This window comes from Lolium rigidum, chromosome 1, assembly GCF_022539505.1.
Source record: "Lolium rigidum isolate FL_2022 chromosome 1, APGP_CSIRO_Lrig_0.1, whole genome shotgun sequence".
Lineage (NCBI taxonomy): Eukaryota > Viridiplantae > Streptophyta > Magnoliopsida > Poales > Poaceae > Lolium > Lolium rigidum.
This window is the reverse complement of record NC_061508.1, coordinates 84,630,844-84,658,743: the sequence shown is the minus strand read 5'-3', so window position 1 is coordinate 84,658,743 and position 27,900 is coordinate 84,630,844. Positions and strand designations below refer to the sequence as shown.

At 42.9% G+C, this 27,900-nt stretch overlaps 2 protein-coding genes across 3 annotated transcripts; both read left to right on the top strand.

The window, feature by feature from the left end:
* Positions 1-4,611: 4,611 nt before the first annotated feature.
* On the top strand, positions 4,612-7,487 carry LOC124688007. Of its 2 annotated transcripts, XM_047221758.1 has the most exons (7): positions 4,612-4,666; positions 5,223-5,406; positions 5,503-5,549; positions 5,626-5,656; positions 5,738-5,796; positions 5,881-5,908; positions 6,301-7,487. In XM_047221758.1, the coding sequence occupies exons 2-7, from the start codon at positions 5,346-5,348 to the stop codon at positions 7,464-7,466; spliced, it is 1,392 nt and encodes a 463-aa protein (XP_047077714.1). In that variant the 5' UTR covers positions 4,612-4,666; positions 5,223-5,345; the 3' UTR covers positions 7,467-7,487. The 2 variants fall into 2 exon arrangements, with proteins under 2 accessions (XP_047077714.1, XP_047077780.1); XM_047221824.1 differs by lacking the exons at positions 4,612-4,666; positions 5,626-5,656 and having other exon boundaries at positions 5,374-5,406.
* An 11,409-nt stretch (positions 7,488-18,896) lies between these two features.
* On the top strand, positions 18,897-22,460 carry LOC124648380 (protein POOR HOMOLOGOUS SYNAPSIS 1-like). Its single transcript, XM_047188163.1, has 7 exons — positions 18,897-19,193; positions 20,741-20,857; positions 20,984-21,049; positions 21,612-21,715; positions 21,802-21,995; positions 22,179-22,181; positions 22,330-22,460. Exons 1-7 carry the CDS (start codon positions 18,897-18,899, stop codon positions 22,458-22,460), a joined length of 912 nt encoding a protein of 303 aa, XP_047044119.1.
* The last annotated feature ends 5,440 nt before the right edge of the window (positions 22,461-27,900 follow it).

Here is a 27,900-nt window from a genome sequence, read left to right as displayed (position 1 = left end):
ATGCTGATTAGGAATAATTTCATCATCACAATACAAATTTGCACTACTCATGGAGTTCGAATTATCATTGGAGGAACATTGAAAATTAAAATGACCAACTCTATGGCAAAGTTCACAAATAAAAGGATAGAGGGCACACACTTTTTCACCAAGATCATCTAGAGCCCTAGACCACTTTCTAGTTTTTTCATTCCTATGATGGATACAATATTCATCTTTGATTTAATTAATTCCACAAGGTCTATGTATTCCACAAAAATAAACATGCTTATAGGAAATAGCATTTTCAGAAGTTTGAACATGTTCATTGCAATCATTAATAACAGATTTCATCCTTCATGCAAGCGTCTTTAAAAGGTTCATGATACTTATCAAAATTCTTCCTAGGCAATTCAATGTGAGAAGCAAAAGCTTTATAAAGATTTGTAATAACTTGAGAGTCAAGACCATAAGTAGCACTCATATTTCGAAATTTATCAGTATCCATAAAAGTTTCAATGCATTTATAATCATAATTTATACCTGACTCTCTACCTTTGTCGTTCTCCCAATCTTCAGCGTTCTCCTCAATCCGATCAAGAAGATCCCATCTAGCTTCAACCTCCTTGCTTGTGAAAGATCCCTTCAAACAGGCATCTAGATAGTCCTTGTGATGTCCTGAAAGCCTTGCATAAAAATTATTAATAATAACATTACGGGGGAGCTCAAGAATAGGACATTTGACCATTAGTGACTTCAATCTCCCCCATGCTTGGGAAATACTCTCTCCATCACGAGGATAAAAGTTATAAATGTAATTCCTATCAATATGCACTTCATGAGGAGGATAAATTTAGAATAAAAGAGAGATACAATTTCCTCCCAACCAAGAGAATGACTATTCTTCGACAATTTATACCAATGCGCCGCTTTACCAGACAGCGAAATAGAGAATAGTTTCTTCCTCACTTCATCCATAGAGATACCTGCACACTTGAATAACCCGCATAATTCTTGCAAAAACAGTAAATGATCTCCAGGATGGACAGTTCCATCCCCTTCATAGTGGTTATCCATAACACGTTCAATAATTTTCATGGGTATCTTGAAAGGAATACTTTCAGTAGGTGGATTTAACATATCACAAGCATCATTAGAGTTATCGCATATGGGAGATAAAGTATTATCAGAGCAAATTTTCTCCCCTAAAACTGGGAAGCTACAAAGATCATAAAAACTAGCTTCCCCAAGCTTAGACTTTTCCATAGCATTAGCAGTAATTGCATTCGTACTAATAACATTTCTACTAGCATGCAAATAAGGTTCCATAGGTTTTTTAATTTTTGCATCAAACAATTCTAACTCAGGAAAAAGATTAAAAAGCTCACTAATTTTGTTGTTGTTTTCCATTATGCCTAACTAGTGAAAATAAAAACAAGAGACAAAAAGATAAAATTGCAGAATCTAAAGGAGATAGCTTCGAGCACTCACACACCGGCAACAATGCTAAGAAATAACTTAGTAGTCGGAGGATGTGAATACCTTTTACCTTACCTCCCCGGCAACGGCGCCAGAAAATAGCTTGGTTGCCGGGGTCCGGAGTGTGAGTGCCGTTTACCTTACCTCCCCGGCAACGACGCCAGAAAATAGCTTGATGTCTACGGGTACTTCTATTCTTGTAGACAGTGTTGGGCCTCCAAGAGCAGAGGTTTGTAGAACAGCAGCAAGTTTCCCTTAAGTGAATCACCCAAGGTTTATCGAACTCGGGGAGGTAGAGGTCAAAGATAGTCCTCTCAAGCAACCTCGCAATTAAGATACAAGAAGTCTCTTGTGTCCCCAACACACCTAATACACTTGTCAGATGTATAGGTGCACTAGTTCGGCGAAGAGATAGTAAAACACAGGTGGTATAGATGAATATGAGTGGTAATAACAATCTGAAATAAATATGGCAGCAAGTAAACATGCAGTAGAACAGTAAGTAAGCGGTGTTTGCAGTATTGGAAACAAGGCCTAGGGATCATACTTTCACTAGTGGACACTCTCAACATTGATCACATAATAAATAGTAACTTCTCCTCACTTGTGCTACATACACTCTTTTGTTGGATGACAAACACCATTCATTGTGTAGGGCTACAAGAGCTCCCTCAAGCCGGAGTTAACAAGCGCCACAACATTCAGCATTCATATTTAAGTAACCTTAGAGCATAATAGATCTTTGCAATTTAAACCGAGTACTAACATAGCATACACACTGTCATCATTACACTATGAAAGGGGGAATAGATCACATCAATACTATCATAGTGATAATTAACTCCATAACCTACAAGAGATTATGATCATAACCTACGACAAGAACTACACGATGCACACACCATCACCTTTACACCATGCAGGAGGAATAGACTACTTTAATAACATTACATGAGTAGCACATAGACTAGTAGCGATACAAAGCTCATCATATGGATCTCAATCATGCAAAGCAATTCATGAGATCATTGTATTGGAGTACACACAGAGAGAGAGAGATTAACCACATAGCTACCGATACAGCCCTTAGCCTCGGGGGAGAACTACTCCCTCCTCATCATGGGAGACAGCGATGGCGATGAAGATGGCGGTGGTGTCGATGGAGATGGCTCCGGGGGCAATTCCCGTCCCGGCGGCGTGCCTGGAACGAGAGACTTCGTCCCCCGAATTGGAGTTTCGCGATGGCGGCGGCTCTGGAACTTTTCTCGTATCGTGGCTTTTCCGTATCGAAGATTTAGGTCAGGGAGCTTCTTATAGGCGAAGAGTCGGAGTCGGTGGGGACCTAGGGCCACCAGACACTAGGGGGCGCGCCCAGGGCCTTGGCCGCGCCGCCCTGGCGTGTGGGCCCCCCAGGCTCCCCTCTGGTCTCTCTCCGGTGTTCTGGAAGCTTCGTGGAAATATAAGATCATGGGCCTTGATTTCGTCCAATTCCGAGAATATTTCCTTACTAGGATTTACGGAAACCAAAAACAACAGAAAACAGGAACTGGCACTTCGGCATCTCGTCAATAGGTTAGTTCCGAAAAATGCATCAAAACGATATAAAGTGTGAACAAAACATGTAGGTATTGTCATAAAACTAGCATGGAACATCAGAAATTATAGGTACGTTTGAGATGTATCAGGCCGCGACGAAACTTTTCATGGATGGAGGCTCGGGTGTTTAGTTTTTTCCCGATATCGTGAATAAATAGGCGAAAGGGCGAGGTCGATGGCCTCCTGGGGGGCCCACACCACTCCTAGGCGCGGGCCACACCCAGGCCGCGCCATGGGGTGGTCGGGCCGCCCTGTGGCGCCTCTTCGACCACCTCTGGACTATATCTTCGTTACGGAAAAATATTGAGTTCGGCTTTTGTTTCGTCCAATTCCGAGAATATTTCCTATACAACTTTTCTGAAATACAAAACAACAGAAAACAGGAACTGACACTGTGGCATCTTATTAATAGGTTACTGCCGTAAAATGTATAAAAGTGCAACGAAGTGTAATCAAAACATATATAAATTGATGTAAAACAAGCATAGAGCATAACAAATTATAGATACGTTTGCAACGTATCAGGCAGCAAGAAAGGTAAGAGGCACACTTGTTGGGTCTCATGGGAGGAGATGCCACAACCTAAATATGCAGGAGGAATGGATTTTCGCGATATCGAGTTGTTCAACCTCGCCTTGCTTGCGAGGCAAGCGTGGTCCTGCAGGAGCCTCTGTCTTCACGCCCTTCAAAGGAATAGCGAGCTATTCTGGAGGGCTGTGATGCTCTTAGATTCGGCCTAATTCGAATGGTAAGCGTTGGCAATGATACCTATGCATGGACTGACAACTGGCTTCCAAGGGAATGAATGTCTTAGACCAGTCGCACCACGCAAACTAGGCGCACCAAGGAAGGTCAGTGACTACATTTATATGTCGACGACAACTTGGGATCTGGCAAAGCTCGTGGAGTTCTTTCTGCCTATATATGTCGATGTGATCAAGGGAATTCCTTTATGTATGTGAAATCAATGAGACTTTTGGGCTTTGCACTTTGAGAGGTCGGGAGTCTTCACTGTCCGATCAACATACATAACATTGACAGCGGTTAAGAGGATGAGGGAGGACTGGCTGAAGGGCAGGACAACATCCTCGTGGTCAGCCTATGAAGGAAAATTGTGGACAAAACTTTGGAAGTGTGGAGATTAGCGAAACATGGATGATAACTCTTCATATAAAAAGGCTTTCAAACCCTAAAATTTACTTTTTCTTTAGTGGACCCTAAAATTTAGTTATTTCGGTCTTTTGGTTTTGGGCCTTCGTTGACACATTTAACCGGAGCCGATCCATATCATGTCCCCTATACTCGAGATCGGCCCGTTGATTTATTTCCTCCCTAGTTGTCGAAAAAAAAACCCTACCGAGCCCTGACCTACCCAGGCTAAATCAACGCCAAAAAGAAAGAAAAAAGCGGCTCTAAATCTCTCCTGATAGTCAACCTTAACCACCGTGCCCTACATCTGCCGCCGTGCTGCACCGTCACCGCCGACGTCCCGATCCCGCGCCGCCCGCCTCCGACGAGTCGCCGCCATCTTCGTCCCCGTTCATCCTCGTCGTCCCAATCCAGATCCTGCCGTCTCCACCCCGTCCGCAATTCTTTTGTCATTGGTTCCGAGGTATGATGCTGTTTTGATCCAGCGATTAGTTAAATCCCACTGACCTTCGAAACATCTCGGCGTGCCGCTGCAACATCCGGCACACCATCTAATATCTGATGCTCCTCTGGTTTCGATGGAAGACATAGCATAATTTCATTGCTATCACACGACGATGGAGCTTTGTAGAACTTTGAATTGTCATTTAATTGGTTAATTGATGGTTTGGGGATTACCATGTTTTGGAATCAGATGCTGCATATGTTCTTCGAGGATAACCAATTATTATTTTTCTGTCAAGAACTAGGGATTTGATCATTACTTGCAATGATTGGAGTCAATTAGACAAGTTAGGGTTTTATGTACTTCTCTGTGAACAATTTAGGGTCTATGCCTGTAAAGCTTTCCGTTTTTTCAATACCATATTGTTTTTCACCATGCCATGTACGATATACTTATAATCAACTCTTGGACGCCACTTGTTCCCTCAGAAACCTGATCTGAAACCAGGGGGTTTGCTAACTGACAAACTCAAATTTGTTAGTATCTCTAACTGAATACACTGCACTCTATGTAGATTTGATGAGCTGCAAAACATTGGTGACTTCCTTGGAGCTTAAAAGACAGATACCAGCGCTCGATTACCACAAGGAACAACTGGGCTGTATTGATAAAGCTCTTATTTTTCACGATATAGCCAATGTCTGGTCCACCTGTTTTTTCTATGTCACAGGCAGGCAATCCAACTCATAACCTGCAAGGTTAGCTAAAATGCTAGTTACCCAGCCTTCTTGCAGCATTCAAGCTGAAATTTATGGTTTTCAATGTGCTTTAATATGTATGCATTTATCTTTTAGGGCAACAGACCTCAATGATTGGACATGGCCATTCTTCTCAGCAAGGGGTAATGTCTGACGTTCTACTCATAATTATTCACATATTACTATTTGTCTTTGTAACATATTAAATGCTCCATGCAGGTATATGTCATGGATTCATCTTATAACCAAGGTATTGTACAACTACTGACATTACTTTCTGACTGTGTAAACTACTATATCTGTTTCATCAACAATTTTGTACTTGGTATAGGTATATATGCTAATAAACAAATCAGCTTCGCAGAGCGTGTCAATATGACGCAGTTAAATGTAAGCTGCCTTGTCTTCTCATTAATATTGTCCACTCAAAAATGTTTCTTTTCTGAGATGTTTGTGTTTTAATTTTCCATACAGAAGCGTATGGCAGATGATTCTTCTTCTGGTATGTTTTCTTCTGTACTTATTTTCCCCAAAGTCTATGCACTTGTCCAAACATTCACATTGTTCTAGAGCCCACTATTTTCAAAAGAAGATATAACAGTTAGTCCTTTTTTTTGCAATGATGTTCGAATATTACAACCCTTTCGTTGGAAAATTTCTATTTGCTCAAGTTATCTTGGTGTGTTATATCGGTGCGTTTTCATCATAAGTTAGCAAGTTTTAGATATATTTATGGTCTTACACCAATTGATTTGGCAGTTTGGATAAGACCAGACTGTATAGAGCGGCATACATAATTGGCTAACTCGAATTCTTTCTTCGATAAAATCAATATTCATGTAGTTTCTGTAACGTATTGCATCTTTCTTAGGCTCTCTTTTTCTTATTAAACAGCCGTTCTACGCTGCCAGAGACTCGGGTGTAAAGAAGTTGCTGAAGGGCAGACAGTGTTCTGCAAAAATCACCGTGTAGGCCAACATTGTCAGGTGGTTGGCTGTCCTCATATCCTACCAGATGGCATAGCTTTGTGCATGTCCCATGGTGGAGGCCACCCGTATAGTGAACCTGGTCCCAGTGTAGTACCATTCACTAAATCAGAAGGTTCAGCCAAGTATGAAGGAGATGGGGGATTTAGAGTGATGGAAAATGCTGGAAATGTTATCGGCAGCACAGGCGTCGATAATCCTGATGGTGAAGTTGTGATGTGCAATTACCAAGGATGCAGCAAGCGATCCCAGGGAAATACAGTGTACTGCAAGGTCCACAGCGGTGGTTCAAAGGCATGTATGGTTCAAGGTTGTCCCAAGGGTGCACATGGAGGCACACCTCTGTGCATTGGTCATGGAGGAGGCAAACGCTGCTCAGTCACTGGATGTTCCAATGCTGCGTGTGGAAGCAGTCAAGGCCGCACTGAATGCTGCGTGAGGCATGGTGGTGGCAAGAGGTGTAAACATGATGGATGTGGAAAAGGTGCTCAAGGAAACACAGATTTTTGCATCGCACATGGTGGGGGGAGGCGTTGCAAGTTTGAAGGGTGCGGAAAGAGTGCACAAGGGCGGAGTGATTTCTGCATCAAGCATGGTGGCGGTAGACGTTGCAAGTTTGAAGGATGTAGTGCAAGCTCAAAATGGGGGATGGATTTCTGCTCTACACATAGGAAGAGCATGTCAAATGGCAGCGATTCTGCTGATGGAGTGCTTCCAGCACCACAGCCGAAACGTCGGGCCAAGAAGACCGCAGGCAAGAAAACCAAGAAGGCAAAGAGCACGGTTGAGCCAACTGGTGTCTCTGAGAATGTTATCGTGCCTGACATACCTGCAGCTGGTGTCTCTGAGAATATTAACATGTCTGCCATGCCTGCAAATGACACACCTGAGACAGGCATTATTCATGTCACCGCTGCCAGTTCGGACCATCCGAAATCACCTGAGAGCGCGGCGATGAAGCAGCACTCTGCTGTAGTGCGTCAACAACCGCTTCAGTCTGAGCCTCCATCTGGATTGGCTGCTTCAACAGAGGGTGTGCCAGCAGTAGGAAATCATGTATTATTTGGTTTATAGATCAAATCATGCTGTTGCATAGAGGTGTTACAATAGACGATTAACTGTGTTGTTACAAAGTGAAGTCTGGCGGATCTTAGGAGATTAGCGATCCGGTGCCCATATATTAAAGTGATTTGACTGTGACGTGGTTTTAGTACAACTGTACAACTACACATTGTACTTTGTCTGCCGTTTTAGCCTGTGAACATCCTGAAAGCTACAGTTTCTCCTGATAGTCTGAAAGGTGTTTACAACAAATCTGGTTATCTGCTGACTTGGATGTTCAAATTTCCACAATTTTTCTTTAATTATTGCTGCCTCTATGTGTTTGCTGCTCTGTAATTTTGACAACTTTGGCCGTTTTAAATAGACTTTAGGCCATAACTTTGTACTTAAAATTTAACAGATGCATTACCAGCTTGCAAATTATAATTTATAGAAAGACATGTTTTCAGTACTGAAATTTAGGAACACAAGTTTTTACTCATGTTCTCTGCGTGTAAGGTCTTCTTGATTTTTAGATCTTAAATTAACCATTTTCTAAGTTCCAATAAATAAATTCAAACATATTACTGTAGAAGTGTAGATACAAGTAGATATTTGCTAAAGAAAGGTTTATATAGATAAATACACAATCCAGAAAGAAAAGAGCAATAGGCAAATACCGTTCCTCCTTAAAGCTTGTCGCCTTGGACGTGATCAAAGTATCCAACATACCACCTTTCTTTGTCCTAACAGTATCAGTATAACAAATTGTAAAACTAATATAACTTCAAAAGGTTACATGGAAATATAAGAATGATATATTACGATTTATGTAATCTTTATGCTCCCCCGTCCTGAAATAGAAGGATAACACGCTCAACATTTTAAAGCTTTTGACCACTCATATATATATTTTTAAGTATATACGGCTGGCATGTAAAAAAAAAGTATATGCCTGGCCATCTAAGAATTCTACTGTTTGTATTTTGTCTTCTAAATACTTGTATAACATATGCTATGGTAACATGTATTAGGGCATGTTGCCACGTACAACGGAAGGTGATTATGTTTGATTGTTTGAAACGAGATATTAAGCACATATGTAAACTCTAATGCAATCACCTCTCGTAGGTGCTTAGATAATTTATTATGTATTAGTCATTGCTATTTGAATGCATAAACAGCTACTAAGCATGTGTGACTGATCGAGCGATTTTAATAATCCCATCAATGTTTCCTACGTGACAGACCGATTTTTTTAATAATCACATCTCTGGATACTTACATTGTACGTCCTTAGGGACTGCGAAATCAAGTGCGCCTAATTTGGACAGAAGTAGGGCGGACCCAAGTGTAACTTTCACTTGAATTGAAAAATTAAATTCAAATAATTTATTCAAATTTAGAAGAGAATGTGAACTTAAATAAGAAGGGCCAAGTCACATGATTTTCCCGAATTTTTTTCTGGACCCTCTTAATCAAAGTAGAGAAAATAAATGGTTTACATTTTATTAAAAATATAGAAGTGCACTAGATAAAACTGGCTAGCTCCATTTGCCAAGAGTTTTTGTTTCGTTTTGCCATTTTAATGCAGAGTCTAAATTTAAATTTTTCTCTGGAATTCTCAAATCATCCCTCCAACATATAAATAAATAGCGTATTTGACATCAATATGTTTTACAGATGTATCTTAGACTGCTAATTTGTATGTAAATATTATGTAAAAAATTCATAAAAGTTTGTAATATTATGTAAATAGTTCCCATGACAATAACTCGTCACTTGATTTCCAAGTTTCCAATATAAATGTTTAAAATGATGATGACAAGGTTTTTAAAATGTTGACTATATGTATAAAACTTAACTCATGGCCAGTTCTTTCGAGCTAGGGCTTGTGAAGAAATAACTTAGGTTTAGCTGCCCGAGAGAATATGTGAAGGAAATAAGCTTTAGAGGAACAAAAGTCTAGTTATTTTAGATTTTATCACCTCAGCTTCTTTTCTGAGTTATTTGTGGAAATGTCTATAATGTCCCTAGCTGTAATTGTGCGAGGTTTAACTTGTAGTACATAGTTTATCTTGTGTTTATCATAGACATGAACGATAACTTTTTACTAACATCATCAAATACTAAATATTACAATAAAAATAAGGTGTTAGTGATACATGAGAAGATGTCAAATAAAAGGAAGGTCATCAAAGTATTACAAGTTTTCTTACTAACAAAACCGGTCACAATAATAACAATGTATCTAGTAGCAATCAATCATCAAGGTACCATACACATAGGGAGAACATCGCATACTAGGACCTATCATTTGTCAGCAGCCAGGTTAAGAATAAAAAATTGACAACAATGAAAATAGTAAATTATAGCCACTAGTTCTTTCCTAAAGGGGACACGAATGAGTAATAAGTGTTTCCTATTCCTTTTTTTACTAACGATGTTTTGAACTACCAGAAAAATCATATGCATGCTCAAGTTGCGAGGACACGATTGGAAGAAAGGGGAAAAGTATGCAACCTGACCGATGTGTGTGACCTCTTGGCAAGATCCTGGTCGAGGCACGTTGAGCGGCACCTAGGAGGGAAGGAGATGCGCAAGGGTAAACCTAGGAGTCGACATCGGCGTCGGGTGATAGAGAGCAAAGCCCGGGGATATTGGGTGACCGAGAAATGGAGTGCAAAGAAGGGGGAAATTGGACGATGGAGAGTGGCGGCGGCGGGCTAGGAACCCTAGACCGCTCAGTGTTTGGGTGGAGAATAAGCGAATCGTTCCAGCGAGAGGAGAAATAAATGATTGATGGGTGGATGCCATTTTCACAATGGTAGGTGGAGGGGTATTTCAGGAAAGAAGTATTTTACATAAAAATAGAAGCTTGAGAAGCACCTCCTAGGTAGCTTCTTTCCAATCGACACGAGATAGCAATGGCTTCGAAATTAATCTTGACAAAAATTTCGAGTTCATTTTGTAAGAGGATTATTTTAACCCATAAGATGCCTATATAGTTCGGAAAGTCATTTGTGAAGTTGAGACATTACAACAGAGACATGTTATTATTTAACTCATTTATTGCCAACCCAATCTAAGAGTATCTCCATGAATTGGGGTTGGGGCAAAAGTCAAGTGTAACAGCGCCCTTGAGAGCCCAAAATAGGGAGGCATCCAAATTTCCCCAAAGCCTCCACTAAAAGGGGCTCTTCTTCACCCTTGTTGTGATGGTTGCCCCCACCATCTCCGCCTCAATGGCCACATGCTTTAGTGTGTACGAAAGAAAATAATAGCTGAAAAAAGGAAAAGGAATTGTTGCTAAAGTTGAAAACTGTTTTTGAGCTAAAGGGTGTGCTTGGTTTGAGGCCAAAGTATACCTTAGAAAGATTTTTGTTATGACCAAAACTTTGGTTCTTGACTCCTTGTTTGGATGGTTGACCAATCTTCTAGCATGCCAACGGCTCCTTCTCGACCCCAGTTCAATTTTTTTTTTTGGCCAATTTGGCCAACTCATGGCACATAAAATGTTGGCAAAAAATTTATAGCTCTACTGCTACCTATGTCTATAAAAGAATGTCGCAAGTTTGTCTAAATTTAGATGCACCTAGACACATTTAGTGTATAGATTAGGGGCGAAAACGGAGCGGACACGGTAGAATAGTAGTGAAACCATATTCGTATCTATTTTTTTTTTTGATTCGAAATCGGAGGGGATAGTGTACGGATATGAATACAGAGTCGGAGCAGATAGTGTGCCGATACATATACGAAATCGGAGCCTATCAGTTACGATTATGGTCCAAATACGGGGTAGATACTGTTCGGTTGCGGATGAACATTTTGTCGGATCTATCTTTGAAAATAAAATAGGACCAACTAGTCGAGTAAAATTACCTTGTAAAAATTCTTCTATAAATAGGAAATAGATGCTACTAGGGCCTAGAAGCTAGGGGCACAGTGTTACAAGGAGCTAGCAACCAGGGATATGGTTTAGGGGGAATTGAAGGAGGGTAGAGTTACAATGTTAGAGTATATATATACAGAGGTCGTCAATTGTGGGATGGGCTGAAATTTTATATATTAGTGGGCCAAAGATTTGATATATTAGTTGTCGGATATTGGTTGGATATAACCGTGCAATACGGTATATGTTCGGATACAGATGGATATTAGTAAAACCATATCCTTTTTCATATCCACTAACCAGTAGCCGTATCCGTGATTGTATCCATCAACTATCTGACTGAATCCGTTTTCATCCTCCGTAAGCCTCTGATTGGTCGGTCAGTCGGAAATTATCTGTTCTGTTTTCACCCCTAGTATAGATACATTTAAAATTAGACAAATCTCGAACCTCCTCTCTTAGACAGAGTGAATAACATAAATGTTGTTGGGCTCAAACAAAACACACCCTGCAAGAATTGGCCAAGGCCCATTTGGCCTTAATGGCTCTAAGACGAGGGCTACTAATGCAGACGAAAATTCTAGAAAAAGACCGACCTTCGCGAAGGGAAGACAACTCGCTCCGCATGCGACAAGTGGCGCGTTGTGGTGCCAGGAAATCTCTGGGAAGTGATCTCCCTGCTCGCCACGTGTCGCAAGGGGAAGCAAGGTGGGGATGGGGGAGGAGAGAGAAGACTGAGTTGTGTCAGTTTTTTCCTTTTTCTTCTAGATTCGTTTTTTTTAAATGAAATATCTTGAGAACCGTAAGTCCAAATTACGAACCGCTTTCACTTTTGAGATCTTCGCGTCGAGATCTTCAAAACTAGATCTCATGTTGATAGGTTTGGAGATATTTTTTTCCCGTACTTCCAATAGTAGTATGATTGTACCTGTGGTGTGTACCTAACTGTACTCGTGTTTTAACTGATAAGTACCTCTGTTTTTAGTGTGTTTGGTGCAGTTTTTCTCGTTACTCGTGTGCACGGCTGTACCTGTACTCGTTCGTGTGCGCGACTGTACTTACTCGTGTGCGCGACTGTACCTGTACTCGTGTACGTGACTGTACTTACTCGTTTGCGCGACTGTACCTGTCTCGTGTGCCCGACTGTACCTGTCTCGTGTGCGTGATTGTACCTGTACTCGCTCGTGTACGCGACTGTACTTACTCATGTGCACGACTGTACCTGTCTCGTGTGCGCGACTATACCTGCACTCGTTCGTGTGCATGACTGTACTCGATTGATACACGTAACTGTATTCGTATGTTGTATGTAACTGTACTCGCGTGTTATTCTTCCCGGCCGTACTCACACGTGAAATGAGACACCCATTGGAGATGCCCTAATACCAAAAAAAAGTGTAGGTCATACACTTGATTTTTTGTCACGCAAGATGAATCGATCTTGGCTGGTTGTACTCCCGCGAGACATGCGCGTACGCGGGCGCTGGTACTCGTTGGAGCAAGGGATGCACGTACTCGCGTGGAAGGAATACGCTGCAAGGCACTGCTAGCTTGCCACGTGTAAACGCTGGAGCAACCCCGCGCGCTGATCGTATGCGCGTTTCCGCGACGGATTAGACCTTCGTAGAGGTTGGTCTCTGTCTAGTCCTACCCTAATGCAGATGCTGGATTTGCTCAAAAAAAAAAAACCTGTCAGGATCACGGTTGATCCATGACGATAAATCGAAGCATGAGATAGGGAAGGAGCTCTCGTGGCTCGGATCTACAACAACTAAGGGAAAATAGATAACAAAATTAGGGTTTTTGGATTGCTTGATCCTCCCAACCACCCCACCTGCCCTTTATATCGAAAGGCAGGCTCAAGCAATTACATCCATGTCCTGTCGGAACTGAAAACGTTACAACCCGAAAAGGGCAAGATGGTAAACAGTTGTGACCCGCTGAGAGCCGTTGGATGATGATCTGACGGTTAGCTGACAGCTACAGGAACTGAAGGTATTGTCGCTGTTGTACTGATCCTGACAGTGCTCCCTCCTTGAGACAAGCCTTCAGGGCTTGAATTTGGGAAATGTTGCCGTGATGAATGCTGCATCTTCCCAGGTAGCTTCCTCGGCTGACATGTTCTCCCACTGAACCAACCATTGTGGGACGGCGACATCATAGTTACCGGCGCTGCGAGGAATTTGGCGACGCTGGAGGACAGCTTTGGGAGCCACTTTGATTTTCCCTTCGGTGGTGACCAATGGCAGTTTGGGATTTGGTACTGCGTGTGTACCCAAGTGCTTTTTCAGTTGGTTCACGTGGAACACATTGTGCAACTGGGCATCTGGAGGGAGTTGGAGACGGTATGCAACGGAGCCAACTTTCTGAAGGATGAGAAAGGGGCCATACCATTTGGATGACAGCTTCAGAGCGTTGCGGAGTCCCAGCGATGTCTCTCGGTAAGGCTGCATCTTGAGGTAGACAAATTCCCCTGGCTCAAATGATCGTTCAGTGCGGTTGGCGTCTGCGTATTTCTTCATCCTCTGTTGTGCCTGTAGCAGGTTTTGCTGGAGGGTCTTGATCATATGGTCCTTTTCCTGGATGGTGACCTCCACTTCTGCAGAAGCATTGCATGGCACTGATATTTGATGCATCAGGGGTGGCTTGTACTCATACAAAGCCTCAAAGGGAGACATCTTAATGGAAGTATGGTAGGAGCAATTGTACCACCATTCAGCTGCTGGCAACCACTTAGCCCATTTCTTTGGTTCCTGGAAAGTCATACAGCGTAGGTATTGTTCCAAACACTGATTGACACGTTCAGTTTGTCCATCTGACTCGGGGTGATGCGCGATGCTATAGTTCAAGGCTATGTTGAAAGCACCAAAGAGTTGTTTCCGGAGAGAGCTGGTGAAAATTGTATCCCCATCATCGACTATGCTTGCTGGTGGTCCATGCAATTTTATGATGTTGTCCATGAAGAGATCAGCAACTTTCTGCACATTGTAAGGATGTGCTAGAGGCAAGAAGTGTGCATACTTAGTCAATCTGTCAACTACCACCAGGATAACATCTTTTCCTTGGGATTTGGGTAATCCCTCCACAAAGTCCATACTTATGTCCTTCCATTTTTGTGAGGGTATAGGCAAGGGTTTGAGTAGTCCTGGGTACTGCACTTTCTCTGTTTTTGATATTTGACAGACAGGACATTCAGCCACCAGTTGTGCTATGAACTGCTTCTGTTGGGGCCAATAGAACAAGTCTTGGATCTTGTGCACAGTAACTCTACTGCCTGAGTGACCACCAAATAGTGATGAATGGAAGGTGTGGAAAATTCTAGTTCTCAAATCTGTGGCACTGCCAATGTAGATTCTTCCTTTGAATCTGAGGATACCAGATTGTAGAGTAAAGGGAGGGTTATTGTCTTTGTCCAGAGTGAGTTCCTGAAGCAGCTTGATACATTTGTTGTCAGAAGCATAGGACTCATGAATTGCTACTGACATGGTTTGACACTGAGAAGGAGGTTGGGGGAGTGATTCAGCTGTGTCATCTGGCTGCAAGTCTTGGAACTGTCTGGATAAGGCATCTGCTGCTGTATTATCTGTGCCCTTTTTGTATTCAATGGAGTAATCGAATTCAAGGAGCTTCAACATCAATTTGTGTTGGATGCCTTCTAACAGTCTTTGGCTGTTCAGGTATTGCAAGCTTCTCTGGTCAGTTTTGATCACCAATTTGTTTCCAAGGAAATAGTGGCGCCATTTTTTGAGTGCCTCTAATACTGCCATTGCTTCCTTTTCATACACAGATTGTGCACTATTACGAGGGCCAAGGCATTTACTGAAGAATGCAAGTGGTCTGCCTTCCTGCATGAGGACTGCTCCCAAACCTGATGCACAGGCATCTGTTTCCAAGGTGAAAGGCTTTGTGAAATCTGGTAGACGAAGAAGAGGTGGGTTTGTCATCACCTGTTTGAGGGAATCAAAAGCTTTTTGTTGTTCAGGACCCCAGTGGAAATTGTCCTTTTTGAGAGCAGCAAATAATGGCTGGCATATTGTTGCATATCCTTGTATGAATCTTCTATAGTATCCAGTAAGGCCTAAGAATCCCCTGAGTTTCTTGACAGTTGTGGGCTTGTCCCAGTGAACAATGTCTTGTATTTTGCTAGGATCTGTGGCGACGCCCGAGGAAGAGATAATGTGTCCAAGGTATTCAACCTGTGGCTGACCAAAAGAGCACTTACTTAGTTTTGCTTTAAGCTCATGGTTCCTCAGTGTGTTAAGCACTAGCTGTAGATGGTGCTCATGTTGTGACATAGATGAACTATAGATCAAAATGTCATCGAAGAAAACCAAGACGAATTTCCTGAGATAAGGAGCGAAAATGGAGTTCATAAGCTCTTGGAAGGTAGTAGGTGCATTACTGAGGCCAAAAGGCATAACTGTATATTCATAGTGTCCCAAATGAGTGGAGAAAGCAGTCTTAGGAATATCTGCAGTCTTCATTCTGATCTGGTGGTATCCTGCTGCCAGGTCCAATTTGGTGAATATTGAGGCACCATGCAGTTCATCCAGGAGATCCTCAATTACAGGAATAGGAAATTTGTTCTTGACTGTGATGTCATTGAGACCTCTGTAATCTACACATAGTCGCCATGATTTGTCCTTCTTCCTTACTAGGATGACAGGAGAGGAAAAAGGGCTTGAACTTGGTTGTATTTCCCCTTTTTTGAGCAGTTGCTTGATAATTGCGTCAATAGTGTTTTTCTGGCTGTGGGACATCCTGTAGGGCCGTATGTTAGGTGGTTTGGCGCCTGGTAGAAGAGGAATTGTATGGTCAGCTGCTCTGTGTGGAGGAAGGACAGTAGCTTCAGAGAAGACATCTGTGAACTGCTGGAGTAATTGTGGCAATTCAAGAGGAGGTTGGTCAGTGATGGTGCTTGGAGGATCAGGAGAATAAAGCATATACCCTTCTGCTCCATTGTCCAATAATTTAGAGCACTCATCAGCAGATATGAAGAGATGCTTGTCTGGAACAAGATGGTCAGGGAATGTATAGCAGGTATCTTGTTTACCCAGAGTAACTGTTCTGGCCACAAAATCAAATGTGACAGGATTGTGGAGCTTGAACCAGTTGACACCAAGGACTACGTCAGAGCCCTGCAGCTGGAGGATCTGAAATGTTGCTGTAAATGGTTTCCCTTGAATTGTGAAGGAGCAGTTTGGAGCTGTTGTAGTACTGATCAGCTTCCCTCCACCTGCTACTACCACTGTTTTAGCTGCTGTGTCCATCATAGGTATGTTGTGCTTGATTGCAAATTTGTAGTCCATGAATGTGTTTGTGCTTCCTGTGTCAGCCAAAGCAACTGCTTGTGTGCCAGGAAAGGACAACAACAAGGAAATAGTGGAATCGCTTGGAGAACCTGTGTATGCAGAGACAGAGATATGCATCAGTTCTTCCTCTGGCTGTCCGGGGGCAGCCATAGCTGGGTGTGGTATCTGCTGGTCTTCCTCATCTTCCTCAGAGCTTGCTTGCATCTGTATTGCATTGAGGACTCTCTGCATTGGAGCACACTTGTGACCAATTGCCCAGTTTTCAGGGCAATACCAACATTTTCGAGGTTCTCTGGCCCTTTGTTGTCCTTCTCGATTCCTGTCTCTTGGTTCACGAGGTTCCCGAGGCAAGGCATTGCGGATTGGCCCTTGCTGGTATGGAAGAAGTGTTGGGGGTCGCCTGTTATTGGATAGATAGGATTTCTCATACTGTCTTGCATACCAATAAGCTGACAAGAGAGTAGTGGGTTTCTGACACTGAACAATGTGCTTGATGTTGTCTTTCAAGCCACTGATGAAACGATCCACAAAGAAATCCTGTGGCAGATAGGTGCGTCCTCTCTTCATAGTGGTCATCCACGATTCGTAAGCGTTGATGTACTGGTCAACTGATGTCACCTGCTTTAGTAGCTGAAGTTGTTCCATGGGATCGACAGATAGTGTATCAGGGAATCGGTCGATCAACACTTGGCATAGTTCTGTCCATGTAATCTGCTGAAGGTCCAAACCAGCACTGCTGAGCCATGTTTTAGCTTGTCCACGGATGTGTGCCAAGCCCCAACGTACACGTTGATCCCCTGTGATGCCAACCAGCTTGAAGATGTCCTCCGATTCCATTATCCACGCTCGTGGGCTGTCACCGTGAAATGTTGGTAGCTCAACATGTGGAGTACGGAGTTGTGGCTCGCCATAGTGGGTTTGCTGGTGTGGGTATGTGTCAGTGGTATTGTGGTGCTGTGGAGGCGGCGGTGGTGGAGGTGGGTATGTGTATGGTTGTGGTTGGAATGGTGGGTGATAATATGGAGGGTACTGCGGGTTTTGTGGGTAGTAGGGGTTTTGGGGAGGTGGGAATGGCGTGTAGCCATTGTTGTAGGCTGGTAGTTGTTGGTAATACTGCGGTTGGGTGGATGGGTTTGTAATTTGGTGGGTTTGTTGGTGAGATGAAGAGGCTGAGGTGGTGGTAACAATTGGATCTGTGGTGGTGGTGACTGTGGTGGTGGCGTTCTGTCGAGCAGGTGGTGGGTTTGGTGGTGGGTTTGGTGGTAAGGGTAGCTGATCCGGTGATAATCCACCGAGTTTGGGTGGGAAAGGTGGCGGATTTGGTTGGTGTGGGGTGGGTGCAGGGGTAGTTCCTTCTGGTATGGGTGAAAGGACCGAGCTTGTGCGTGGAGGAGGTGTAACAAAGTTGCGAGCTTGATCGGAGGCAGAGGAAGGATTGTTCGTACCTTCGGCCGGCGTGAGGCGGGCCATGCTTGTCTGCATCTGCGCCATCATCGCGGTCATCTGAGACATCTGGTCATGGAGGGCGTTGATGGCGGCGGTCGACTCTGCCTGATGCTTGGTGAGACGGCGCCCAACGGAGCGCTCGTCGCGTTGGGCTCGCTGACGAGCTCGTTCGGCAGCATGGTCGGCGTCCGTTGAGGAAGCCGTGTGGACGGTGTGGCCGCCCTGACCTTGCCTCTCACGTGACACAGATCTGGATCTGGTACTCGCCGGCATGTCGCCGTGCTTGGAGACGATGGGAGGGAGGGAGGGAGGGAGCGCCGCCGGTGCGGAGTGGTCGGAGGACCACGGCTCTGGATACCAATTGTCAGGATCACGATTGATCCATGACGATAAATCGAAGCATGAGATAGGGAAGGAGCTCTCGTGGCTCGGATCTACAACAACTAAGGGAAAATAGATAACAAAATTAGGGTTTTTGGATTGCTTGATCCTCCCAACCACCCCACCTGCCCTTTATATCGAAAGGCAGGCTCAAGCAATTACATCCATGTCCTGTCGGAACTGAAAACGTTACAACCCGAAAAGGGCAAGATGGTAAACAGTTGTGACCCGCTGAGAGCCGTTGGATGATGATCTGACGGTTAGCTGACGGCTACAGGAACCGAAGGTATTGTCGCTGTTGTACTGATCCTGACAAAAACTAATGCCGATGCTGGAATAGCTACATCCACCTCCGCCATTCAACCCCAAATTCTGCTCTAAAAACCCCAACTTCCCAAAACGGCAAGCCTCCGTACCACCTTCATCGCCATGGCGGGTTCCGGCGGCAGGAGCAGGGAGCTCCCCACGTCGCGCGCGGATGCCGCGGGCGCGGGGGGCAAGCGGCGGAGCCAGAGGTGGGAGGTGGAGTTCGCGCGCTACTTCGCGACGCCGCGGCGCAGCCCCTCGACGGCGCCGCCCCCCGGCCTCCGTTTTGTGTCCCGCGGCAGGAACCGCCTCCACGGGACCTGGCTCCCGGCTGCCTCTACCGCCGCGCTCTGCATCTCCCGCCCCACCCACTCCTTCGCTGCCCACGTCCTCACCGTCTCCATCGGCGACGTCGTCTACGTCCGTACCCAAACCGTCCCCCTCTTCCCCCCCTTCTGGTCATATTAATTTTCGCTTGTAATGTTACATGCTTGTTTGCTTGCCAGTATGATCTAGGCAGGAATGTTTGACGTAGGCATCTGAGAAATGCCTGTTACTGCTGTCCTGAGTTGATTTGTTTGTATAACTCGAGAGACCGTTGGTTTAGTTTGGTTTGGCAGCTCTGTTCTTGATAGTTTTTTTTTTTGTGTCATCGTAAGTTCTCAACCAGTTTCCTGCATTAGATTAAGCAGTCGGTGACCCAGCATTGCTCTTCGGTGTGCTTGCTGGTGCTCTGCTATTGATTGTTTCAAGAGTTTGCGATATGGATCGTGTGTCTTTGTATTGTGCTGCAGTGTAACTGTGTAAGTATGATTGTTCATGGTTGTTTTTAGGCTAGCACTGTTGGATGCCACAGCATTTCTAAACAGGGTCAGAGCCACCTCTGGTCTTCAGATGATTTCGCATTTGAAATAAGAGATGCTTGTTGAACTGATTGATGTGCCAAATGTTAGCCAAACAAGTTGTTCAGTGTTTGTGAGATTACGCTGTGTTGTATTTGCTGATTTAATGTTGGTTTTCCCTACTTTCACTATTTTGTTTGTTTGTTCTGTTGTAGCCTACCATGATGCAGCATGTTCTCATTTAATGTGTAGTTTTTCATCTTTCTTTTCTTGTAACCTGCCTTGATCATCTTATTATGGGAAACTTGTGTTCACTTTGTGTCAATTTTTACTTTTAGTTAGGTTCTAAATTAAAACCTACAAATTTGTGAATCTTATATTCTGTTTGGAAAGTAAAATACTCCACAAGGCCAGAAATGTGACATAGGAGGAAATTCAAAAAATGGTTCCTCGGAGGTGGAAGAACTCTGTGGACTGCATTTATTTCTTACTAGATTATTTGGACGACATGGGTAGGTTGTAGATAGTTTCTGAACCCAAGAATGCATGGTTGTTCTGCGCATTCCAAAAAAATGAAATTATTCTATTCTCCTTTTGAATTCACAGTGTAAATCTCTTCTTCAAGTTATCCAATACGCTCTCATTTTCGTGTTACTCAATGAACTGTTATGCTTGGAGACAAACTCGTGCTACCTGGAATCATTTATGAGGTTTGGTCAGAGCAAGATTGATATTCGTTTAATTGGGTCCCTAATGTATAAGAGGGAGCAACCCTGGAAATTCCATTACTTGAAAGTTGGAACTGAACTGTGTTGGCTGAACATTTTCATGGTTGAACAAGTACATTTCTCTCAAAGGAAGTTTCCAAAAACCTCTTACCTCTTAGGGTTTAGGGTTTAGGCTCATCTTGCCACAAAGTTCCCCCATGATGGTATTAAGATTTTTTTGAACCTTAATGGTATTAAGTTTTGCATAATCCTTGATCGAATATTGTTCGAGAGAAGTTATTGAGGCTGGAAAAATGAGGAGAGTCCACTAGCTGTAACACATTGTTCTTTTCTGTTTGGTCATATGGTTTTTTTCTGTCCTAATAACTTAAATTTAAGGTATTTTTTCATGGCACAGGAGGAGCACTATGTCTCCATCCTCAACTTCTCATGGCCACAAGTTGCATGCGTGACAGAGTGCCCAGTTAGAGGGAGCAGGGTTGTGTTCGTGAGCTTTTGTGATAGGTCCAAGCAGGCATGTTTTCTTGCAATACCAAATGCTATTCTGACGAATGATGTTGTAGTTGTTGTACTTTTTTCGTATGGAATGTGTCTGCACATAAATTTGACAAAATTATATATACCATTGATTTTTCTGCAGATCCAGAAGTTTGCTGTACGTTTCCCACATCTAGGTGATGCAGAATCATTCTTGAATAGTGTGAAGGTGCAATATTCTATCTTTCTGTTATCTTCAGATGTTATTCAGGCATGGCTTAAGTAGTTGTAGATTCACAATAAATACAATACTAGTAGCTGTACGCCGTACAGCAACCTTCGAAATGTTTTTCGTAGTATTCACCACCATTTCTTAACTTGCGCCTTGTTTTGAAAGATTTTATCTATTTCTTTATCAATGGTACACAACACATCCCTACTTGGCTGCTTTAATGTGTGAACATGAGTACCATAATGTTAGTGACTGGATGCTTTTCGGCCTTTGACATACTATACTGGCTCTCTGTTACCGAAGTTTGCTTACCTTCATTTATCACCTTGTTGGGTGATAATAGCAGCTGTGCTAGTACTATCACTGCACAATTCAGATTTCTTTGGTTCAAATTTACTTTGCACGGGAGTCGGGTAATAATATTTACCTTCCATGCTAGTTACAGATTTTCTTGGAGGGAGTGAGCAATAAGAATTAGTATTAGACAACATATGCCTTCACCGTGTAAGGTCTTATGATTTGTCAAGCACTAAATGCATTTGTTCGATGGACTTTAAAGGAGCTCTCAAGCAACACCATGGATGTCATACCATCTGGAAGCGACTGCGTGTATGAAGATTCATCATCATCTGAACATATTGCTCCTGATGGACCTCAATACAGGTAATAACTAATAAGTAAGCAAAAAAGGATCATGTTTGTGACATGGGGGAAATAATGCCTTTGATAACATCATATTCTATGCCCAGGCCTGATGAGGTGGCAAGCTTTGAGGAGCCAACTTCTGATCACAGGACAGATGCATCTTCATTAGGCTACCCTGAGGAGCTAGACCAGTCTGTTCTTCCATCTCCTCTGTCTACAAATATCGATAGCAGCTACCCCGGTTACCTTCATAGCTACTCTGAAATGCCGACAGGTTATTCCATAAAAAATGAGAAAGGTAGGCAAATCATGATCTGATAAATTTACTCTGAAAGTGTAAATATCTTCATTTTGATGTCTGCTGGTCTAGTTTAAGTAAATTTTAACACATGTAACTCAGATATAAACGTACCCTGTCCAGCGATTGCAACTCATCATGCTCCTGAAAAGGTAATACTCTGGTTATTTGTAAATCCTGCAGATGGTATGCAAGGAAATTTTCTTAATGTTTGCAGTTTTTGCAGGCGTGTACACTGGATACTTGTCATGATGGTACATATAATCTAATTGTATTGCTACTTATATTTTTTATGGTTTTATCCCATCTTTTCATGACCTGTCTGTAATAATAGCTGCAGTTGCAGTTGCCGGTACCGAATTGATTACTGATAAAGGAAAGGTTACTGCTAAAGAGATTGATGATATTTTGGCAGGGATAAAGGTATCTCGCTCGTCAAGATTGTTCTTTAATTCGCCAGACTAAGATATATGTTTTAACACGTTCTGTTTTACTTTTACTGCTGTAGACATATGGGGGCGGCGACTCTTTCAATGGTATGTTTTCTCTTCCTCTTCCCATGGGTGTAATTTTTTAATATTCCTTGATAATTGCTAATAATAAACCATGAAATGGCTTTCTTAGCATTTCGGGTGCTTAACGCATGCCAATTTGAAAACCTACACCCTGTATTTTTCATACTACCTGTACATTCAACCTCATTTCACATGCTTCTATTGATTAAGTACTCTTGCTTCCCCTAGATATGTTGGCCTCGCTCGACAAAGCCATTGATGAACTGGGTGGCGACATGTTACTTTAGTTGGCAAAACCTCTTGTACGCCACTGGAAGACCATACTTGCTTCTGACCAATATAGCAATGTAATGGTACTTCGCCTAGTGTTGGTACTGCTCCTATAATGAAAACCTAGTCTTATCCTGCGTGGCTGTATCACTACAAGCTACCTAGATGATAACATTGTGGGACTAGCAAGAATTAGGCAGTATGTTTTCTCTGATGTAGCTCCAGCACCTACAGTTTAACAAACTATTAATGTAGAAGCTTCAGGCATTTGCGTCCTCGACTATTTTCGTAAGCTTATTACTCTGAATTGAGGGTATGCTGCCTTTCAGCCTCTTTGTGTATTCGTGTTGTATCTTGGTGTGTTCAGTTATGTTATTTGTGCTGTATCATGGTGTTCAATCACAACTTAGGCTCATTGTCTCGATTTTATTTAGCCAATATATATCTGGCTGATGTTTATCCTTGTGTGCATCTTCACCCGTAGCATTTCCAAGCCTGTCACCCTTCCGTCAGAATCTGATGCTCGTGCATCTGTTTGCCCACATCGAGGCATGAACTGTTATGCGGTCTGCGGAAATTCTTGCTGCTGTGCCACTGGAGGAAAATGGCGTGTTGGCCATCAACCTGGTGATCATCATGTCCAACTACCAGCACTGCCATGGAAGGAAGTGTTTGCTCAAGGGATGCCCGGACTGTATGCATATCGTGTTCCTGGTTGGCACCCTCCACGGCAGAGCCAAGCGTGGCCAGTCCCCTGGGTGTACCGGCAATTTCCTTCCTTCCGGGAGCAGCAAGGCCGAGTGCAGCGGTGTGCGTTGCAGCAAACGTGTCAGTGTCATCCACCCTGACCACCCATGCGGCGCCGCCTCTGCTGGACTTCCGTCAGGCTTTGTTTACTTCTATCGTATTTTCACCCGTGGGGGCCTTGGGAAAAGTTATCTTTTCTGCTTAAGGCTTTGCCAACCCTGAAACAGTTCAGTCGGAGGTAGGATCCAGTGGTCAGAAGAGCACCGCACGTCGCGTGGTGTCCGGTGCGCCCCCGGCGGCCCATGAAAATTCGGAGGATGAGTACTGTCCACATCCGGTTGTACTCATAATCGCATCAGGTCTTTAAGGTGAACAACCTGTGGTCAATGAAACAATGTAGAGAGTTGGGGATGGGAGATGATCTGGTGAAACTCTCCATTTTACCCAATCCCCGTATTTCCCCTCATTTTTCAAACCTCTCTTGTTACTTTAATTTTTTAGGGTGGGAGGGGTTGAAAGCACACACAACATGAATATGGACATAGTCCCGCAAGTAAAAAAATCTTTCTTTTTAATTATTATTTAGCTCACGAACTTTAATGGCTACTTCATTTATTAATTGGTTCGGGATATAGTTTCATTACTTTTTTTTTTGGATACCAGGATTCTTTACCGTGATTATATTTACGAGGACTTCCACAGAGTACCCCGGGGTTGGAGCATTGCAATAGTTCATTTCTTCATGGGTTTCATCCTTGGCTTTGACCCTTATCATCTTGAGGTCTTCAATCGAAATTGGTTCGGGGGCCGGAGGGGAGGACTAGCTAAGGGAGGTTCAAGTCTCCGCGCTGTTGAGAGACTGGCTTGGTGTTCCGGGCTTCACAGCAGCGGTATGAAAGTGGGGGCGACAACACAGGTGAAGCGCAGAGTCCTACCTTTCAGGGTGAAAACCCAAGGTTTGGCCTTAACTGGTTGTGCCTGACAATGGCCTTGGTGGAGGCATTGTTTTGAGAGCGGGGACTATCTTCAGGGTGAAAACCTAAGATCTTTGATCGGGCAACGATGGTGTTTGAGCACTGTTTTCTTCTTGGAGGCGTCGTTTTTTGCATAGTCTGTAATTCAGGTGTTGTCTTAGCGGTGGATGTACTGGTGTTGTTAGGCCTGAGATACTGTAGTGGGACTTTTGTTTCTTAGTTTTCTTTTCCTTTTTTTGGTTGTGTGCATCCGTAGTGCCATTAGGGTGGTGCGTTGTTGTAGAGGCTGGGTGTAATTGGTATCTTCTTGATATTAATATATTCCCTTTATCGAAAAAATCTATCTTGCACAATTATGTCTCAACCATAGTTGTCAGAATCATGATTCTACTATACAATTCTATGACTTTATGACCCAAATTGAGTGGAACGATTCAACAATCCTGCTAAGTAGAATGTAAGATTTTACGAATCTAAAAGTTAAGATTCTACGGTTTGCGATCCTACCATAGACATAGAGGTCCCAATCTGATTCAGACAACATCAACGGTCTTTGTCCTTCCTTGTAAAGCCTGCACATCATTTCTAATAGTAGATTAGCTAGTTTACCAATAATTACATCATGGTTCTCCGTAATTTTGATAAGAATATATTTTTCTCAGTTTGAGCTTGCATAAATGACTTCAGAGAATTTTCAAGTTGGAGATTACCATGGTTTGTTCCACCATTAATGTTAAAATTGTTCGAGCACCTGCAGGATTAGAATATGAAAATCCGAGCCATAAATTTGACTGTTCGACGCAGGGTATAAGGATTACGAGCAATGAAATCTACTTCCTCTACAGTAGTATTGGTGATGGCATTAACTTGGATATCTGCCTTACCCTAATAGTGTTTAATAGTTTATCTACCTTCGCAGCATGCTCTTCATTTCTCTCCTCGGTGATTGATTTCACATTTCTTTAGGAGGATCTTTCTACATATTATTGGGCATGTTTGTGATGACCCACAAGTATAGGGGATGTATCGTAGTACTTTCGATAAATAAGAGTGTCGAACCCAACGAGGAGCAGAAGGTGTTGACAAGCAGTTTCGATGAAGGATTCACTGTAAATGCTCACAGACAAGTATTCAAGGGGTTTTGATATAGCAGATAAATAAAGTACACGTAAATAAAATGCGAGAGTAATAGTTGCAGCAAGTGGCCCAATCCTTTTTAGCACAAAGGACAAGCCGGTTTGTTTACTTATAATGACCAAACGTTCTTGAGGACACACGGGAATTTAGTCTAGTGCTTTCGCTTCATATAGTTGATTAATCTTCATTGTTTTGATAAGTGTTGTGTGGGTGAACCTATGCTAATGCATCGCCCTTCCTAGGACTAATACATACTTGTGATTATACCCCTTGCAAGCATCCGCAAATACAAGAAAGTAATTAAGATAAATCTAACCACGAGTCTTAAACTCGAGATCCTGCTATCCCTCCCGCATCGATATACCAACGGGGGTTCAGAGTTGTCTGTCACTCCGGCAACCCCACAATTAGCAAACAAATACAAGATGCATTCTCCTAGGCCCATAAAGGTGAAGTATCATGTAGTCGACGTTCACATGACACCACTAGAAGAATAACACCACAACTTAAATATCAAACCATTAAATATTACTCAACATAGTTCACTACTAACATTTAGACTTCACCCATGTCCTCAAGAACTAAACGAACTACTCACGAGACATCATATGGAACATGATCAGAGGTGATATGATGATGAATAACAATCTGAATATAAACCTTGGTTCAATGGTTTCACTCAATAGCATCAATAACAAGGAGTAATCAATACCGGGAGAGTTTCCCCTATCAAACAATCAAGATTCAACCCTAGATGTTACAGCGGTGACGAGGTGCAGCGGTGGAGATGATGGTGTCGGCGGTGGAGATGATGGTGATGATGATCCCAATGAAGTCCAGCTCGATGACGGTGACGATGGCGTCGATTTCCCCCTCCGGGAGGGAATTTCCCGGCGGATTTCAGCCTGCCGGAGAGCTCTTTTCTCTCTGGTGTTTTCCGCCCCGCAGAGGCGGCTGTGTCTCCTCACGATTATCCCCAGCACCTTAGGTTTTCGGGTAGATGAAGTATGCGAAGGAGAGGCGGCCGAAGGGGGCTGTGGGCCCCCTCCCCACAAGGCGGCGCGGCCAGGGCAGGGCCCGCGCCAGCCTATGGGGGGGCCCATGGCGGCCCTCCTCGGCTCCTCCTTTTGGCTGGCTCATTCTTCTGGAAAAATAAGATCTTCGGTGTAATTTCCGTCAATTGTTGATCTCCAGAAATATTGCATTCTGACGGTGCTTTTTCCGGCAGAATCCTGACTCCGGTGAATGATTCTCCAATAATCATGAAACATGCAAAATAGGTGAAATAACATAAGTATCATCTCTAAATATGAAATATATTAATGAATAACAGTAAATTATGATATAAAATAGTGATGCAAAATGGACGTATCAACTCCCCCCAAGCTTAGAGTTCACTTGTCCCCAAGCGAAACTGAACTCAGTAAACAAGACCACATGTTTATGGAGTGAAGAGTCGATAAATAAAATACGGACAAGAAGCATCATATTAATTCACAAGACATTCTAGTGAACAACTTCCTCATATAATTCAACTTGAAACAAGTAGAAGGAAATCACAAATAAAGGTGCATAGGAAATCATAATTAGTGATGGCAAACTTCGTTCTTGGTCAAAGAACAATTATCGGATTGTACTTATCTGTCGAGCAGCGCTCTTATATTAAAGCTTATACAACAAAACTAGTAAATATGCCCGTGCGTTGCCACGGACGACGATGCATATAAGCAAACCAAAAAATTATTAAAAAATAAAGTTCACATAACAGAGCTATCACCTGTATCATGAGCCTTTTTCTTTTTCAAGATTATGTTTTAGAGTGTCACTCGAGTGAAGCACAGCTGCTAAGTGATCCGTTATGACTCGGTCCAACAAAGACATCATTTGGTAAAATATTTTTAAGATAACTTATATTTGCATCACTGAATTGCACATATCAAACTAATCAAATTTGGTAACTATTTACCAACTTTACTCCAACAAGGTAAAAAAATCATAAAAATGTTAGAAGAGATAACCAAAAACTAACATCATAAATGCATATGCATGGCCATCTTCTAGAATCTGGAAGAAATATGGATAGTTTCGTGGCTAAATAGCACTTCTTTTTGTGTGTTTAAAACGCCTATTATCTCTTTAGATCGAGTGATATATGTATTTAAGGAAATATGTGCAGTTTCAGTTTACATCTCATCCTCACGACATACTACCAGTAAGGGATAGACATTTTTTCACGGAACACATATTCCTTCAATAGAATCA